We start from the raw sequence: 19,195 nt of genomic DNA on the forward strand, positions 1-19,195 counted from the left end.
TATGGATTTGATATCGATGTTTGTTCCGAGGCTGTTTTCCTTTAGGGTACATTACCTTTCATGTACATAATTAAGTAGGCTCGTAGACGTATTATCACGCATGTTTGTATATAGCCATCAGATGGCGCCACGTATTGGGTTCCCGGGTGTGTCCCCCTTTATGTGGGTTAAAGTTCCACGTCCTAAGGAGACCCTCTGGAACTGGTTAATACTTCTCTGCAGGAGACAAGCCATCCAAACCCAACATCTTGCCGTGCAAGGGTGATTAAATGTGATGTTATTTTAAAATGCACGTTCATTTCCCGACAGAGTCATACACGTGCTCTTACTGGCGTTTGCGAATGCTGTACATATCGACTTCTGACGGTTTGTACACGAGATCGATCCATCCTTGTCTTTATTGTACACGGGGCGATCATTGTAAAATACATCGATATACGTAGGCTAGTCTTACAGCCAATGTGGACATAATTATTTCACAATCATCTTCTTTATTTAATGTAATGTTTAATTCACACCTTTATGAAACACATGATTAAAGAGGTGTACGGATATGCTAATTCATACACAGGGATCCTAGAGAAATTACAGCTGTGATGAATAAGGACCAACCCTGGTCTGTATCACAGGGACTTGAGAATTAATCACTGTCGTGGGGAATATGGACCTGTTCTAGTCTGTATGAAAGTGACCTGAGAATTACTTACAGCCTTGTGAACATGGTCCTATCCTACTCTGTATCACAGAGACATAAAATTAGTTTCAGTCTAGGTGAATATGGACCTATCCTATTCTGTATCACAGGTACCTGAGAATAATTTATAGTCCGTGTAATTATTTGGAATATCCTAGTTTACATCACAGGGACCAGAGTTACAGTCTTGGTGAATATGAAATTATCCTGGTCTGTATCACAGTGATCTGAGAATAATTTATAGTCCATGTGAATACGGTAAAAGCACTGGTCTGTTTAGTTTTTGCACTTTTAACATTGTGTAAAAAATGTCCTTTCGATGTGATCCTTATACGTGTATACAGACTGTATTAAAAGTCCGAAAGTCCGTGATAAATAAATAAATAAATGAATAAATAAATAAACAAATAAATAAATAAATAAATAAATTACGTTCGGATGAAGCAGCAGATAGTGATCCGTCCTCTAGCAGAAATACTTATAGATTCCCCTATATTCTTGCTCAATGTGAACAATCCAAGCCAACAATAAGCAATAAGTTAATAAAAATTGCTTAAACACCTTTAAAAGTGTGTTAAGAAATTAAAGATAAAGAAATAATTCCAAATGAGTCTGTCGACAAATTGACTCGTTAATGAGGCTCGGCTACACTGGTATTCTTATAATAGTTTATTTACTCTAAGTGTGATTGAAATATATCTTATAAGATCAACTTGTATATAGTAATCGGTTTTGTAGCAAAGTATAATAGGATAACAAAAGTCACGCGCATAATACGTCGTAAATAAATATGGGAATAGCACAATACGATTTTGGTCACAAAGAATGTCTTTTTAAAGGGAAAATATTTATATGATGAAATAAACTTGGCTCTAACAATACATAAAAAAAAGATGAAAAGTATGATGTGTTGTCATCTTACTATAACTGTTGGTTTGATAATTGTTATTTACGCCGGGTTTAGAGTAACCTTAACTCAGTAGACCTGTTTTTACGACTTCAAACGATGTATCTGTTTATTATTTGTCCTAATTTGATGTTGTGTTTAAAAGAAATTTTATCCTGATCGTAAAGCGATTAACGAACATGTATTGATTTAAAGAACAAACGAAGATGTCCGTCAATATGACGAAATATTAATATAGATATAGATATGTGATATTAATGAATAAATCTTAAATGGCTCACTTCAATGATTAAGCTAACTTTAAATGGCAAGTTCAAACAAAAGTGGACAGAGGTAATCCCAGATTTCCGAAATCTAGATTTTTCATTACCATAAATCTGCAAGCTTTTAAAAATCGAAATATGTTTACAAATTATTTGGATATTCTCTCTTGAAAAGATGCTGCAATTTAATGTAGCTTTGGAGTTAGAAATAACTACTATTGTATTATTGTACTTCATTTGATAACGATATTGTTAACGATTGAGTAAAATAGAAAGAAGTTCTCAGTACATCTTCTATTTTTGGGAGGGTAACCAGTCAGTTTCCTGATATAAAAATGATCGCCGCATTTTTTGTGTGTTTTTATTATTATTATTATTTAAATTTGTTTGTTTGTTAGTTTTTTTTATCACGATGTATACTGATAATCCAGTCAATGCTTATTCTAGCAGCTTCTAAATGGATTTTATATTTAGTGCTAGGGTTTAGTTGCACCGCAGTTGCCCCATACCTCTCATTTACATTAAAAAATGGTTTAATGTAAATTAAATAAATGAATATATATATTACAGATGCTATTTACGTTAAAAAATGTCAATGATAATTATGAGAACTGGACGTATGCATTTTCTGAGGAATGTTTGAAGAACAGATGTAGGTCTGAATTAAATTCAAATCATAGTAAGTATTTTATGGCAATTATACTGGCTCTAAGTTTGTATCTCAAGTTACACACATCTATTATGAAAATGTAAGAAATCTGATACAGACATGGCGTTCATTTTATGAATTTAGATGACGAGAACAGTGTACTTATTAGAATTTCTATTCTCTACACACGTGTACAGCAGAACGCGAATCGTTCCACTTGGTCACACTCCCATGTACTTAGTTGACTCTGCTCTCTTGCTGTTCTTGTGACGTGATAACGTAGTAATGTGTTCTCGATAGTATTTTATGTTTTTGTGGGCGGGGCTCATCGATTGTTTGTCATGGATAGGCATGAACCATGTCATAGTCTATTTTGTTTACATTTATCCACAACGGAAGTTTCTGTTGTCTTTTCTGATATATTTTGTCGGTTCTGTTCTTTTCAGTGAAAACGGAAATGATTCCAAGTTTTATGTTGACACAAACCAAATCGCTTAATCACGGAAATCCATTGAAGTGTTTTATCTCACATATGCTTATCGTAGGGCTTGTTGACCTTTCATTCATTCGAAGGGATTTTCCCATAGGTAATGTTATCGGCCCCAACCTAGCATACACAAACGTTTGTAAACGATACGCAAGCGTAGACCTCCCACAAGAATTACTGCACATGCGCAATCCGGTTTGTGCAATCCATCAGATGTTTCCTCATGGCAGCTCCGAAAAGGCTGTGTACGAATTTTGCTCCAAGTTGGATATCCCAAAATGCCGGGAATTCGGGATTTAAGGATGGTAAAAGTGGACACGGTGATAAAGTGGAATCTCTACTGGATATTTGTGCTAAAATTGTGGCGGAAAACATCCCATTTCAGACCGTAGAACAACGTTTCGATCGTATCCCTGAACCCGTTCAGGGACGAATCGTGTTCTGGTCCTTCCCTCGTAACGAAAAGGATATTTGTATGTACTCCTCCTTCGCAAATTGTGGGAAGGATGGCGCAGAGAATCAAAAACTACCTTTCCATCAAGGAGTAAGACTTCTAGAAAATGGTGCTGTCGATAGTGTTTTACAAATTGGTGAGTATCGGCGAAAGTTTTGTGTTAAAAACAGAGGGTCGACCAGTACTGTTTGACGTAGACCATGCTTCAGGAATGACAGCTGAGCGAAACAGGTCGATACATTGTTCAATGAATATTTGATTTCCTTTCTGTCATTTGTCTTTATTTCATGTGTGAAGCAGGCTACAGTGTATTGACTATTTAATTGTTTATCGTCCTGTACGGTACTAAGCTTGATTTTCATAGAGACACCCATAAACAAGCCCCCGCTAGATATTCGGAAAATGTCATTGATTTTGGTTTGTTTATTTTAACTTTTTATGAGAATAATTCTGTATAGGCCTACTTAAAGATCATTTCCAACGTTCCTATATGAACCAAATTAGAATACTTGACCCATGTGTTTTGTAAATTGTTTGACAGTTTTTCATTCACCGACAAAGTATAAAAGACCCCTTTTCCCTCGGCCTAATTCATTATCCCAGAAACCAAGTACTGAACACGCAGAGAAAGGCATTCTAATTTTTAACCCCCTATTACTACTAAATAAGTTATGGAGTGGTTGGTTTCTATAAGAAGCCATTGCTGACATAGATGAATTGCCAGCCTTATCAAGAAATATTTAGTAGGGTAAAGCCTGTTTGTACATACAGGCACAGCCCAGCTCAATTTTAATCTACACCAACTGGGGCTCATTTGAATACACAATGTACAGTAGTCATTGTAAGCTGCCTATCTGGGAAAATTCTCCTTTACAGTGTTGTCGACATGAAACTAAATATTGCCTTAAGGTCCTGTATGTCAATTTATTCCGCTAGTTTACTGGCCCGACTTAGTAAAAATCAATGTACATAAAATGGAAAACAGGAGATAAAATTTCCAGTACAGACAAGCAGGACACGGAAAATGGATTGTTCAATGTGAATGGATGTCAGCAGGGCATACCATGGATACTTGTGCATTTTTATACCCACTTGGCTTGATAAAAACCCTTACTGCCTTTCAGATAATGGCCTGGTCATTAGATACAGTGTATCAAACCAATCATTTATCAACATGAAAATATACATACCTAAAAAATTTACCTAAATAAATTCATAAAAAATATTGAAACTGTATTCCCAGATATTATTATATATATAATGATGTCTGCTTTGAAGACACACATTTGATTGGAAAAAACTGAAGAATATAGAAATGAGTGCTTTTAATACATCTGGATGTTTTTCTATTCATACTTTGATTTCCAGAAATCAAACTTTTTCAGACAACTTGAGAAATTTAAAATTGCTTCTGTAAAATATGGTAATAGTGAAGAAAAGTTTTTACTAATGTTGATATATTTAACATTTTTCAAAGATATAGTCATGGTCAATCCATGATATATCCTGTGGTAAAGACTGTGTGTCCATGCCTATTCATTCTATTTATAAGTCAAGGTGAGGGTACAGATAATCCCCCCCCCCTCCTGCACCCTCCTTCTTCTCTCAGGTCAATCAATCAATGATTTGAATAGTGTTGTGTACTGACAGTCAATTTTGGTGAAATGTTTCCTAAAAATGAACAAATTGTGTCTTTAACATAAGTTTCTCACTGTTTTTTATCATAATAATATTGAAAATTTTACATATATTTCAGAACAAATTAAAACTATCAAACTAATCAATACCAGGCATCTGGTGACGCAATAAATGGAAAGGGGTAATTTCAAGAAAGGTTAATATCACAAATTCACATTATGTCTAAACATTTAACATTTATGTTCAGTGGGATCTATATATACATGAACTAGATAACTTACACAATAGTCATGTGTACATGAACTGTAGACAACTCCCTTGTAATACCAGCATCTGTTTTAATTACCAAACTTATCATTGCCTGATAACATTGTACAACCCTACCGTCCATTCGATTCCACCCACTGTTATCAGTACATGTACTGATAAGTAGTTTTGTATAAATAGTGTCACATTAGTTACATTATGTACGAGGTCATTGTGCTCTAATTATATGTAATTCTGATCAAGATCTCTCTAAAGTATCTCACTGTGATGGTGGTGATCATCTTACACCCTTCCTCTAAACAGCTTAGCTCACATTTCTGAACCACACTCTAGCATGGTAAACATGCCTTAAGCAGCATTCAGTCTGTTTCTGATTTTTGTATAGGATTGTGTTAATGACAAGTATTGAAATACATTTTGTAGTTAGATTATACAAATGTATGTGAACTCGGTTAAAATATCTGTGAGAAGATCTGGTACACTCCCAGTGTTATACTCAGACTTTAAATGGCTTCATATATTACAAAAGATGTCAGTAATTTTTGGACTCAGGAAATGAGTCCACAGACTCATGCTTTTCCTTTGGGACTCTGAAAATTTTTTAGAAGCCACTATATCTTGCAGTAATGAGACTCATTAAAATTTCGGAATTGGTGTTCTAGATTCACTTAAAACAATCCTATAAAAATTGCAGGATGTATAGTATCTGAATTTACCGGGTATCTGGCAACCAGCTGGACCTTAATCTCTGGCTTCTCTTGATAATATGTTTTAATGTGTAAGTAATTCCATTTTGAAATATAAAAAAAGCCTTGACTGGCCTTACTAATGGTAATATAAGTCACCAATTTTTGCTTGAACCTTTCATCAAATTAGTAATTGAATACAATTATAAGTGCACATCATTACATTGCACATCAAAATAGTATCATATATCTTCCAGTTCCTGAACAAGGAGAGTGTAGTTGAAGTTTATGTCAGTTGATGTATATGAATGTAAGACTACAGGTTGAAGGTGGTCCTGTCATTGAAAGTTGGGGTCACAATTTTTCTTAAATCCATATTTCTTACTAAAATGATGCAATAATGTATGCAGACCCTGGTACCTCATCTCTCTCAGCACACAAACAATCACCAAAAGTACATGTACAGATGACACCCAAAACTTGTCCCTTCCCCTTTAGCGCATTGGTAAATATGCATACTATTAGGACAGAATGAGGTCATATGACATCAAAGTGTTGTTTATATCTTTTTTTTGTGAACCTGTTATAATCACTAAAATAACAAATCAGAACATTTTTTTTAGATCCGCTGTTTAGATATGAACTGCTTGCCCCAGGAGTGTATTCACAAACACACTTCATGCATCTACCACAAATATATATAAATCAGGTAGTTAATTCTGCTAGGAAGATTGGTTCTTTGTTGTAATCTAAAAAAAATTTTGTACATGTAAATATGAAAATCAGGACTAAATCCCATGGTAACATTTACCTTCCTACCTTCAGGACATTTTGTTATATGTTTTTACTGCTGAAATGTACTAGGATATATATATCAATTAGTCGTGGATTGCTGCATGATTCTCCTATGTTACTACTGTTGACACTCGTCCTCATGTATGGAGCTGAGTGTAGGTGTCATCATGTGTAAATACCTCTGTTACAGAACAGTTTTAAACTGACAAACCGAAATCATAAAAGAATCTTTAATACTTGTGTAATTATACTTCTAACATTCATATATCCAGATGAAGAGATGCATGGGCATATCGCTGACTTGTGATCCTTTGATGTGGATTGTCCACTAATTTCCTTTTATTTAAACAATTTGATTTGCTCAAGTTTGTATAGAATGATACATATGATTCAGTTTGAATTAGAATATTTCACTGTCACTACACTGGTCAGCTGAAGTAACATTTTGACGTCATCTGTGGCTGGTAACCTCATTGATTTTCTCTTTTCTTCTAGTAATAATAACTTTTAACTGCCTATAAATAGGTATCATGACATATTTGAGCAGCACCATAGCTGTGGTGGTGCTTTTTAGATCATGATATAATAGAATTTAACAAAAGCCAAAATTATGGTCAAAACCCTTTGAGGGACAAGGTTGGGCCGGGGATGGTTAGTTACCTGTGGGCTGGTGATCAAGGTCGGTGTGGAACCTGCTGGTGGTGATCTGCTGGTGATAAGCAGTTGGAGGTAATATCCAGGATATCCTGTGTTATTATGATGGTGATGGAGGTGGTATCTTGTAAGTTGGGAAGGAAGTGACATGTGACTTGCAAGTTTAATTCCCCATGGTAAATGCTACCAGTAGCATCTTGTAAGCTGAGGGACATCACCAATTACCATTGTGATTAAAAAACAAGATTCCCTGACTAAGTTTGAGGGCAGGGATTGTGGAGGGAGAAGGGTAGTGCAATGATGCGATATATATATGGTTATACCACTTGACAGAATATAAACATTCTGTTTACTGTAGTACTAGATAGATCAAATACCACATGTTGTACATTATTTCTAATTTATAGTTCGTCAGGGCTTTTACCATATGCCTATTTAAAATATGACTCAAAGCTTTGATTTTTGATTCCCATGTGATAACAAACTGGATCTACAAGAGAAAATCACTTGATAACTCAGATAATTTGTATACTTAGTAATAATGGATGTCTTTTTCAAATATATGATTGATTTATATTTAAGTCTTATACCATTCTAAATATAGAACATAAATACATACACCTCTCTCATGCCTTCAACCACTGCCTTAAAACAGAAATCCATTATCATTCACCATTGGTGTTAATCAACATAAGTAATGATAAAGGACTTAACTCAATTGATTTGGTTAAATTTGGATGTCGATACTAAATCTATCCATTCTTTTATAGCCAGTCCAGTATCTAAATAACTTCTTTACATTTTAAATTTATACATAACGAGCTAAGGGAATTACTAAAGATTGTAGATATTGTAATGACAAGTACACATGTGATCTTGTCTGTTATTACATGTAAATTAGGCAAATTTGAGGCATTTTGCTATATCTAATTACAGTTCAGTAATTTTCATGTTTTTCATCTTCTGTCAATAAGATACATTTGAAAAAATGAAATAGAATACAACGATATTACAATATATATTTTGTCTTCATCATTTGAAGTAATTGCAGTTCTTGCAACTTGTTTAATTTTACCAGAATTAATATTTCTATATATTTGTTTTTAAACTAGATTCACTTTCTGTTCCACACATTTTTGAAGAAGAAATTGAAATAACAATGACTGGTTTAATGACATTATATGTGACAATATGACTGATGTTTTTGCTCCAGTTTGGTCTAAGGCATAAATAAAGGCTACATATCCCTATTAGGGTATTTACCAATAGCTAGTCTGAATTGACACTGATGGATGTCCATTTGCCTGCATTTTATAGTCAACCTGGAAATCTAGACCTTCAGGAAATGAGTGTCATGGACAAAGTAAAGTGACTTGATCAGAGAAACTGAGGACGAGGAAATATTTATTGAAATTTATTGGCTTTCACATTTTACGCTGGCAGTTCCAACTATAATGTGAATTGCACTAAATTACTTATTTCCATTTTCTATATATCCTCTTAGGAACATTAAGCATGGTAGCTATAGCAAAGTAGTTTTGTGTATGCTGGATACCATACACACCATATATGAACAAAGGCATTTTATCATGTCCCTGCTATTAATATGGAGAGAAGCCATGATCCCCTTAGGCCTCGCCCAGAGCTATATATGCAGATGTATAATAAAGAAGATGTAAAATCACTAGAGTTAGTGTTGAAACACAAGTGCCTCCAATAGGACTAAATGTTGGCTTAGAGCTGGGGCAGCAAACTCATTGACTTTTATGTCTGTTGGTGCACGTCATCTAGTTCCTCATTCCAGGAGGCTATAGCCTGGTTTATTACTACCTCGAAGCCAGTGTTACTGTATACCTTGTATGCTAAGTATATAGAGGCCACAGGCACATTGCCACGTCCAGGCTTAAGGCATTATACCACACAAATGACAGCTTATATAGATTTCTGATCATTTTCCTGAAGATTAATACTTTGGAGTCACATTATACTTAGTTGTCTAGCTGCAGGCATAGAAATCATGCTAACATTCGCTTTATGCAACATGTGCTTATTAACTCTGGAGGGATGCTACAGGTAGTTTGCCCATTGATGCTGAATATACTACAGTATTGATACAGAAAAATCCTTATTTTGATATTTCATATAAGCATTAATCATTGTTTCAATATTGAACAGGGATGTAAAGCAGAGGTGTAATTGTTTGGGATCAAAATCTCCATATTATAATATAGAGCTGACTATATAGCAATAAGCTTGAAGATTAAATGATATTAATTTGATGTTTTTGTTTTACATTATTTTATTTGTGTTTTAGAAGTATTTTTACCTTTTAATATTTGTCAAACATTTTATGCAAAGTTATTTTCCTTTCTGATTTTAAATTACAGAGTACAATTGTAGAGTTATTTCCCTTGATTATTTTGATAATTTTTTGTTTTCTTTTTACCTGTAAGAATGAAAGAGTATATATATTACCACTTAATGAATATCAGCTATACTATAAATATGGTGATGGCATTTAATCATATATTTAGGACAGACAGTTATGCTTTTATAATAATATAAACGAATAAGAGATTATTGGAGTCCTAGACTCGTGATTTTCTTGTGGGACTCACTCCAATTTTGGGAACCCACTACATCTCTTTGTAATGACACTTCCCTAAATTTTGGAAAAGATGTTCTAGACATGTCTAAAAAAATCCAACCCAAATTATTGCATGAATATTTTTCTGATTTATATATATATATACATGTGAATGACACATAGACGTAATAGAATTCTAATTACAAGATAATTACAGGAAGGCCAAAGTAATTACACTAGTGTTTATGACAACACCTAATTACAAGTGCATTGTTGAGAAGGGCCTGTCAACTAGGTACATAGTAATCAGTAACTGGTGATTCATTTTGAATATTTTACACAGATGTTTGAACAGTTTAATTGTTAAAGTTGAAGGGGATTGGATGTTATTGGTGGTCTTTCAAAGTTTGTTACTCAAATAGGATTGATGAAATCTTTTAAATCACACCAGCCATTTTTTCTGTGATTATTTTGTTAGTGTTTAAATAAATAATGTAAGCCAAGAAAATCTTCAGTTGCCTGTGCTTAAATTGAATGTTTCTAGCAGTTTGTGAACTCTCTATGGCCTACCCACTTGTTTTTCAACTGTACACAATATGAGATGAAATTGGCCAGTGACTTTAAAACTTTTTTTAACATGGTCGATAAACTTTCTGCCTGGATCTACTTAAAAACAGTACACGTAATACCTTGTAACCAAGTAGGATATTATTTACAAGCCATTTCTAGGGGAAATTGCTGCACCCTATCAAGTAAGATAATCTGTACTGAATATCCCATCAAGTCGGCAATGGCTGGCAGTGCCAAGGTGTAGGTTTGTTAAAGGTGTGTGTGTGTGTGTGTGCTCATTGAAAGTTTGCCTTTAGTGAAGTGTTACTTTATGGTTGGTCACATTCTCCTGGCCTGAATCAGCCGACAGGTATAGCAATGCATTGAATGGCCAAATGACCTGGGTTTTATCTTATAAAAGAACCTGTTACAATTGGCAGTTTAGAAAAGGTGATTTGCGTATGATTTAGTTTTTCTGTTCAGGTCTAAGGGTATTTCAACCAAACTGTCGATGCCAGGTGCGGACATTGTGTGTTAAGTATGCTTGAAGGCCTGTTGTCTCTTTCTATTGATAAAACAATTTATCCTGGCGTTCATAATGTGGCCAGAACAGTGGACACTGGTCAGACATTGCATGAATAGCCAATACCATATAAAGCCTTATCCGCTGATGATCACCTCAGTGTGAATGTTTTCTCTGTCCAGTGGTCACTTTCTTTTGATTCATTTTCTACCTGTGGCCTTAGCTAAGTCAATGCTGGACTTGGGGGCAGTAGTTCTCAATAGGTTAGACAATATCCTGCTCTGTTGATTCAAAGATACGCCATAATTGCTGCCATTTAAGGAGTGGACAACCCATCAAAAAAGTTTAAATGTGGAGGTGGATAGTGGACACTTAGAATAACTGGACACTGAGTGATTTATTCATTTTAAATTGACCAATGACCATACTGAAACATATTAGATTCCTGATCAATGACTAAATGTTAATTACTATACAAAATGCTTGTTTTACACTTGTCACCTATCTGTGAAGAAGTTACTTACCATAGTCATCAATCTTAACGAATTTGACGTCATTTATTAAATATCCCTTGTGGCTTTAAATATGATTCAACAGAAGATTTTTTTTATTAAACATAATTCATTCATTGTATGAGTAGTGTGAATCACCAACTTGCTGACATAAGAAAAACAATATTTGTGATGATATCAAATAAATGTGTTTTAGAAAATGTATTCATGACGTTTTGCTGGGCCACTCAAGTTGTCACCATCTCCATCTTGTAATTAAGAGTTTTCATAAGTTTTTTTTGCTTTCATAGTCTGAACTGAATTGCGATTAATTGAATTGGCCTCTTTCCTTTTCACAAGTTAAATACAGTACTCAATGATCTAATACTATTTAATTTCTCGATAATTTATTAACTATTCAAGGGATTTTGCTCATTTGTTTTTAATGAATTAATTTTACTGAGAAATAAAGAATTCTGAAAATCATAGTTAATATTTGGCTAAATTGGTATTGATTATTTAGCAGTTCTTGGGCTCACAATTTATTAATTATTTTCAAATCATCATTTATAGCATATATATTGATAAATATGTGTATTTCCAGTTTCAACCCTTTTTTCTAAAGTTCTCACTATTCAAATTGAGGAAAATTAGTTATCCTTTTTCCATCTATGATTTCTCACTAAAAATCAAATCTTTATGTAAGCCTTTAGCAATTTGTATAACTAACTTATTGAATGTAAAATAATATTTGATAAAAAATTATATTATCACAGCACCATGATCTCCAGCATGTACTTCTCACTTAATAATTCACCTGTCTAGAATAGGCAGGTAACTATTGGAAAATTAAAGTTTGACTTCACTTGTTGGGTTTAAAATGAAGGAAAAAACAGATATTTTGTTGTCTACTACAATGAGCTAGGCTTCACCTGTCAACAATGGACAGGTAACAAAAGAAAAATAAGATATCTGGTGAAATAAAGTGTTAGCTGCAACCTCACCTGTCTGCAGTGGGCAAGTAACTGCATATGTTTGATAAAATTAGTATCTTACATATATACAGCACAGAGTTAGATCTAACCTAAGCCATTTGCCATCTGTTAGGGACAGGTAAAGAAATTTTACAATTACTTTCTTGATGTTTATATATAATTACTTCCTCAAATTTTAGTTTTCTCAGCGACAGGCAATAATTTCTTACCTGGAATACAGGGAATCTTATCTACAATTAACAACAGACCAGATGAGACGTGTATCTGTAGATCTGCTACAGTAGCTGTTTACTTCATAGGGTAACTCACCTGTCTGTTTTAATGTGACCCACAGACAGGTATCTGGGTCAGCAAGGTATTTCCCACTGTAAGGCTGAGCTATAAATAACTGTGACCTAGGGTTGTCCTTACCTGTGGCTTGAGGTAGTAATTCAGTAAGCCAGTCCCTTGTTTGGTATTTAGGTTTCTTCAGTTTAAAACACACAAATGTATACTTGTTATATAATGGTACAGGATTACCTCTGACCGCAGTGGACAAACAATTCCTCTGATCTGGTCAGGTCTGATAAAATTAAGATTGTATCTGGTATACCTTTTTTATGTGCTGTGATATGTTTTTCGTGTACCCATACTATATATATATATTTCTGTAATGGTAGATTTATTGTAACTCCCTATAGATAACATTCCTCTATACAAAAGCGATATTTGTGCTCATACCTGTACTGAAATTATGTTTCCAATCTGTCACATCCCATCTCATTTGGGATCTGCTCTATTTTTGTCAGAATTTTTTCATGACATGTACATGTAATTACAGCTTTTCTTTAGTAACAAATTGCATGCAAATATGCCATAAAAGTATATAAAGAAAAAACACTAATTCTGCAGTGTAATGTATCTCTTTCTTAAAGTTACAGATAAAAATTTGTTTACTGTAGGCAGAATTAATTTGGCACAATCAAATTTTGGCATATTATCATTTTTGGCAAATAATGTAGGTGTTATGATGAATTTGTGTATCAAAATATCTGCTATTAGTGCAATCCTATTTAAGCACAAATGTTTAAGTATAAACAGAAATATGAAATTACTATATAAAAAAATTAACTGACCTTGGAATTTCAAGATTTAAATAATCATTTTTAAGAATTGAGTTTTACACAAATGCTCTTTATATTAAGCACAGTAAAGTGCATTATTTAGTGATCAAACATATATTTAATGTAAGGCAATATGTGCGGAATGTACTTGTACTTTCTTTTCAAGTTATAACTATAAATGGAAAAAAGAAGTAAGTTACATTTATAGAACAATACAATTTTGAAAGCAAAGAAGTCATTTAATTATAACTGATTTGATGGAAATGGAGCAAACAAATTTTTAAAATAACGTAGGAGATTTATACAGTATCTTGTTGTAAGGTGTTGATACATCTATATAAAGTATTCTGTCCGAAAATATCATTGTCTATAACACAGCTGACAATTTGATTTAGGAATATTGAACTAAATTTGGATGTCAAACAAAGAAATTCACCATAGAAACACCTAAGCTTTAGGAGGTAATCATGTCTTCCTCAGATTATTTTTCTATACAGCATGGAGATCTGTCAGTTTTGATAGAGTAAATATAGGGTCAAAGTTCACTGTCGAGAGTGTGTATAATTATGTGATTTCCTCCTGTGTGGACGGGATCGGAGGATTTCAGAACAAAGTCCAGTATTAATCTTATTCTATCTGGGGACGACATGACAATTCCTCTGATAATAAAGTGGTATTGATTTTGTCACAATGGGGTCTGCTGGTTGTGTATGTCAAACTTGGTCTTTGTTCATAGCCTTTAAGTATATATACAGTTGTCAAACAAAAGTGAATAACTAGAAGGATCTGATTAAATTATTGAATTAAATTTGAATGTTACACAGTGTTGGCGTTGTGAGGGTTGAAATGTCAATGTTTGTACTAGATGTATAATTGATGTGTCATGTTTACTAGGCCAAGCCTAGAGGAGCCCTATCTATAATTCATTGTCAAAGGAGTCCTGATGTTGTTCACTCAGGGAGCTAGCCAGATTACAGTGGCTGAGCATAGTATATTCCATTCCAGATATCTTTTGAGCTATCTTGTTGTTATGCCATATAATGTTTCTTCATTATTGAAACAAAAAATCTGGGCACAATGGATGTGTGGTGACCCTTAGGAAATGTGTGATTCCCCTTTGTTTCTATCCGGAAACATTACAATGGGGCTAGACCCCCTGGCAGTGACCCAGAAACAGTCTCTCTGTGTGTGTGAAAAGGACATGACTTTAATTTATTGTCAATTCAATTCAAATTAGTTTATTATAGTGTCGCATGTAAAAGGTACCAGTATTACAACATTTGAAACATGTCAGTTTCCCCAATCCTTGCATCCTGCAGTCTATTGTGAAACTTCCTAGACCAGATGCTCTCTCTTGTCCTAACATTCTTGACTGTGAAAATAATATGAATCTACATAATTGTAAAAATTAAAGTTACCTGTAGTGCAAAGCACTATTTGATACTATCTAATCACAGTTATTGCAAAACGTTGCAGAATTAGGGTCTAAAATATGTGAGATGAGCAAGTGTGGTTCACCAAATGCAAGTCCCTACTGACAAGTCGCTCATCATAGGGCCAAACAAGTACAAGAGGTGAAAAAAGATATGAGATGAATAAATTCCATGCACACATGATCACAAGGATTTGATTGAACATATATTCAATGAAGACACGATATATTGAGACCATATGTACATATGCTCACTAGAGTTATGCTAAATATAAACATATTTTACTCTTAAAGACACATTACTACTCAATTATAGAGCAAGTTATGACATCAAGAATATTATAACAGGTTTTGGCACTGAACCTTGCCAAGTAAGGGTTGCTTAGAACTACAACTACCTTTTCATCTTGACTCATATTGAAAAAAATCACTTAGAATATTACTAGCCTCCAGCATTAGACCCGATCAGAGATGTCAGATATTTTACGTTCTGTGAAAACACGATACTGTTTCAACCATGTTTTTAGATGCAAAACATTTCCTTTCAATCAATTTTAGTCTTTCATACTGACTGTTTTAATTGCTGTTGAAACTGATGTACTTTTATAGTCTCGTGACTGTAGTTAATTTAAAGATTTATCATTACCAATGGATCTTTTTTTGTATTGTTCATTAAAACATATCCTGAAAAATATAAAACATAAAAATGTGTTTAAAATTCTGTTTTTCCATCTGAAATATGTCTACAGAAGGTCTGTTTAAAATGTCAGTTTTTTCCTATCACAAAAATATACCTTTCAATGACCCATCTTAATAAAAATGGAGATATTTGAGAACTCAAGCTGTCCAATTACAGGATAGCTGATCATGTGTCATTTAGTGTGTACAGGAGGGGTTTGTGGCACTATTTTGGACCATATCAACAATATCTGCAAAGTAAATAAATAATTTAACAGCTTACCTGGTATATTTATGAATAATTGATACTTCATTCTGCTTGTCTGAATTAATTAAAAAGTAGAGAGTTTTAGATGTTTAGATTTTAGCTCATCTTAAAGTCATAATGATTTACAAAAAATAGAGTGATTATAAGCTATCATATTTCATAGTTTTGCATTTAGATGATCAAATTATCATCTTCACTCAGTAGATCATCTGTAATCTTTTGATCAAAAGAATCACCAAGGATGAATTTGACAAACTTTTGATGTGATGATTTCATGTTGAAACTTCCCTAAAACATGTATTTGATACCATTTGGTAGGTATACAAACCCAATAGTGCATATATTTCCCTTCAACAAAATTTATGCACCAATCTAGGAGCAGGTGTACTTTAGTCTACAACAATTGATAGGACCATGCACTCAGGGCAATGTCAAGGTATTAAATGTATACAGATGTGAAACACAGCCGTTCGTTGGTTGGTATGAGGGAGGAGGTTACCATTCTCATTGACAAACCCAGGAATTATATGCCTTAAGTATTTCTTTCTTGTAAATTAATTAAAATTTTCAGCATGAATAGATTTGTTGTGGATTCTGTAGTGAAAGATGTGATGCCTTTGTCAGGGGGCCTCACATAAAGACATTTTGAACTTGTCAATTAACAGATGCTTGATATGTTGCTGTGTGGGAGTGTAGGAGTATGTCGATTTCCAAACTAAATGTTACATATTATATTTTCAGAGAAGGAAAGATTATTGTTTTATATGTGTGGGTATTGTAGCCATCAATCACAGGGTTGTATAAATCTCCAACACCTGTTTACAAACATCAGGTTATTTATCCACAAATAAGATCAATTACCAGTTTTTTTGTTTCCTATATGTATGGGCAATATGAATAAGATATGGATGAAGGCATTGCCTGCTGGCCATACTGATCACGGTCATAATGATCACAGCTAGTGTGTATGTAAGACACCAATGCCCTGGCTCACACTGACCGACAATAAGTGTCAATATGATTATATATACACAATGCTTCTCTTAACCTGCTGTCCTGAGAACAATGACTCAATGGTTGGAGTTATAGGTCTGTATGTGTGTGCCTGTAAACTAGTATTGGCTGCTGCTGCTGACACCGGAAAGCTAACATCATGCCAGCCTGATAGACCAAGTACATGGTCAGTGGAACCCTCAATAAACCTGTGAACCCCAAGGGTCAGGCTACCAGTCCACAACAATCTTCCCCAGACACTCCTGCCTTAGATAACATTCAGACACTGGGTCTGTAGACAGATGTGTGGTCACTGCTGTATATAACCCCCCAAACTAGGGATCTGTAGACAGATGTGTGGTCACTGCTGTATATAACCCCCCAAACAAGGGGTCTGTAGACAGATGTGTGGTCACTGCTGTATATAACCCCCCAAACAAGGGATCTGTAGACAGATGTGTGGTCACTGCTGTATATAACCCCCCAAACAAGGGATCTGTAGACAGATGTGTGGTCACTGCTGTATATAACCCCCCAAACAAGGGGTCTGTAGACAGATGTGTGGTCACTGCTGTATATAACCCCCCAAACTAGGGATCTGTAGACAGATGTGTGGTCACTGCTGTATATAACCCCCCAAACAAGGGGTCTGTAGACAGATGTATGGTCACTGCTGTATATAACCCCCCAAACTAGGGATCTGTAGACAGATGTGTGGTCACTGCTGTATATAACCCCCCAAACTAGGGATCTGTAGACAGATGTGTGGTCATTGCTGTATATAACCCCCCAAACGAGGGGTCTGTAGACAGATGTATGGTCACTGCTGTATATAACCCTGAAATATTGAGTATGCTGTCACTGCATTAGATAACTCTCAGACACTGGGTCTGTAGACAAATATGTGGTCACTATCTAAGATAATTCCCAGACACTGGGTCCATAAACAGATGTGTGGTGATTGCCTTAGACAACCCCCAGTGACTGGGGTTGCAGACATATATATGTGGTCACTATCTGAGATATTTTCCTGACACTGGGTCTGTAGTCAGATGTTTGGTCACCATCTTAAATATTTCCCAAATAATGGGCCGGTAGACAAATGTGTAGTCACCAACTAAGATATTCTTAGACAGTTGGTTTTAAACACATCTGTGGCCACTGCCATAAATGACCCCTACACACAGGGTGTATAGACATAATTGTGGCCATGATTACTGCCTTAGATAACATTCAGACACTGGGTCTGTAGACAGATGTGTGGTCACTGCTGTATATAACCCCCCAAACAAGGGGTCTGTAGACAGATGTGTGGTCACTGCTGTATATAACCCCCCAAACAAGGGGTCTGTAGACAGATGTGTGGTCACTGCTGTATATAACCCCCCAAACTAGGGATCTGTAGACAGATGTGTGGTCACTGCTGTATATAACCCCCCAAACTAGGGATCTGTAGACAGATGTGTGGTCACTGCTGTATATAACCCCCCAAACAAGGGGTCTGTAGACAGATGTATGGTCACTGCTGTATATAACCCCCCAAACTAGGGATCTGTAGACAGATGTGTGGTCACTGCTGTATATAACCCCCCAAACAAGGGGTCTGTAGACAGATGTATGGTCACTGCTGTATATAACCCCCCAAACTAGGGATCTGTAGACAGATGTGTGGTCACTGCTGTATATAACCCCCCAAACAAGGGGTCTGTAGACAGATGTGTGGTCACTGCTGTATATAACCCTGAAATATTGAGTATGCTGTCACTGCATTAGATAACTCTCAGACACTGGGTCTGTAGACAAATATGTGGTCACTATCTAAGATAACCCCTCCAGACACTGGGTCCATAAACAGATGTGTGGTGATTGCCTTAGATAACCCCCAGTGACTGGGTTGCAGACATATATATGTGGTCACTATCTGAGATATTTTCCTGACACTGGGTCTGTAGTCAGATGTTTGGTCACCATCTTAAATATTTCCCAAATAATGGGCCGGTAGACAAATGTGTAGTCATCAACTAAGATATTCTTAGACAGTTGGTTTTAAACACATCTGTGGCCACTGCCATAAATGACCCC

The 19,195-nt window shown here is 35.0% G+C and overlaps 1 protein-coding gene across 1 annotated transcript in view; it reads left to right on the top strand.

Moving 5' to 3' along the window:
- The first annotated feature begins 3,223 nt into the window (after window positions 1-3,223).
- Window positions 3,224-19,195, top strand: part of LOC132552471 (zinc finger SWIM domain-containing protein 6-like) — a 45,221-nt gene continuing 29,249 nt past the window's right edge. Inside the window, exon 1 of the mRNA XM_060216646.1 lies at window positions 3,224-3,590. Coding sequence (XP_060072629.1) covers window positions 3,224-3,590 — 367 coding nt within the window. The remainder of the gene's footprint in view (window positions 3,591-19,195) is intronic.

Source organism: Ylistrum balloti, unplaced genomic scaffold (assembly GCF_031769215.1).
Source record: "Ylistrum balloti isolate Yb309-2 unplaced genomic scaffold, AGI_CSIRO_Ybal_v1 Utg370248, whole genome shotgun sequence".
In the NCBI taxonomy this organism is placed as follows: Eukaryota; Metazoa; Mollusca; class Bivalvia; order Pectinida; family Pectinidae; genus Ylistrum; species Ylistrum balloti.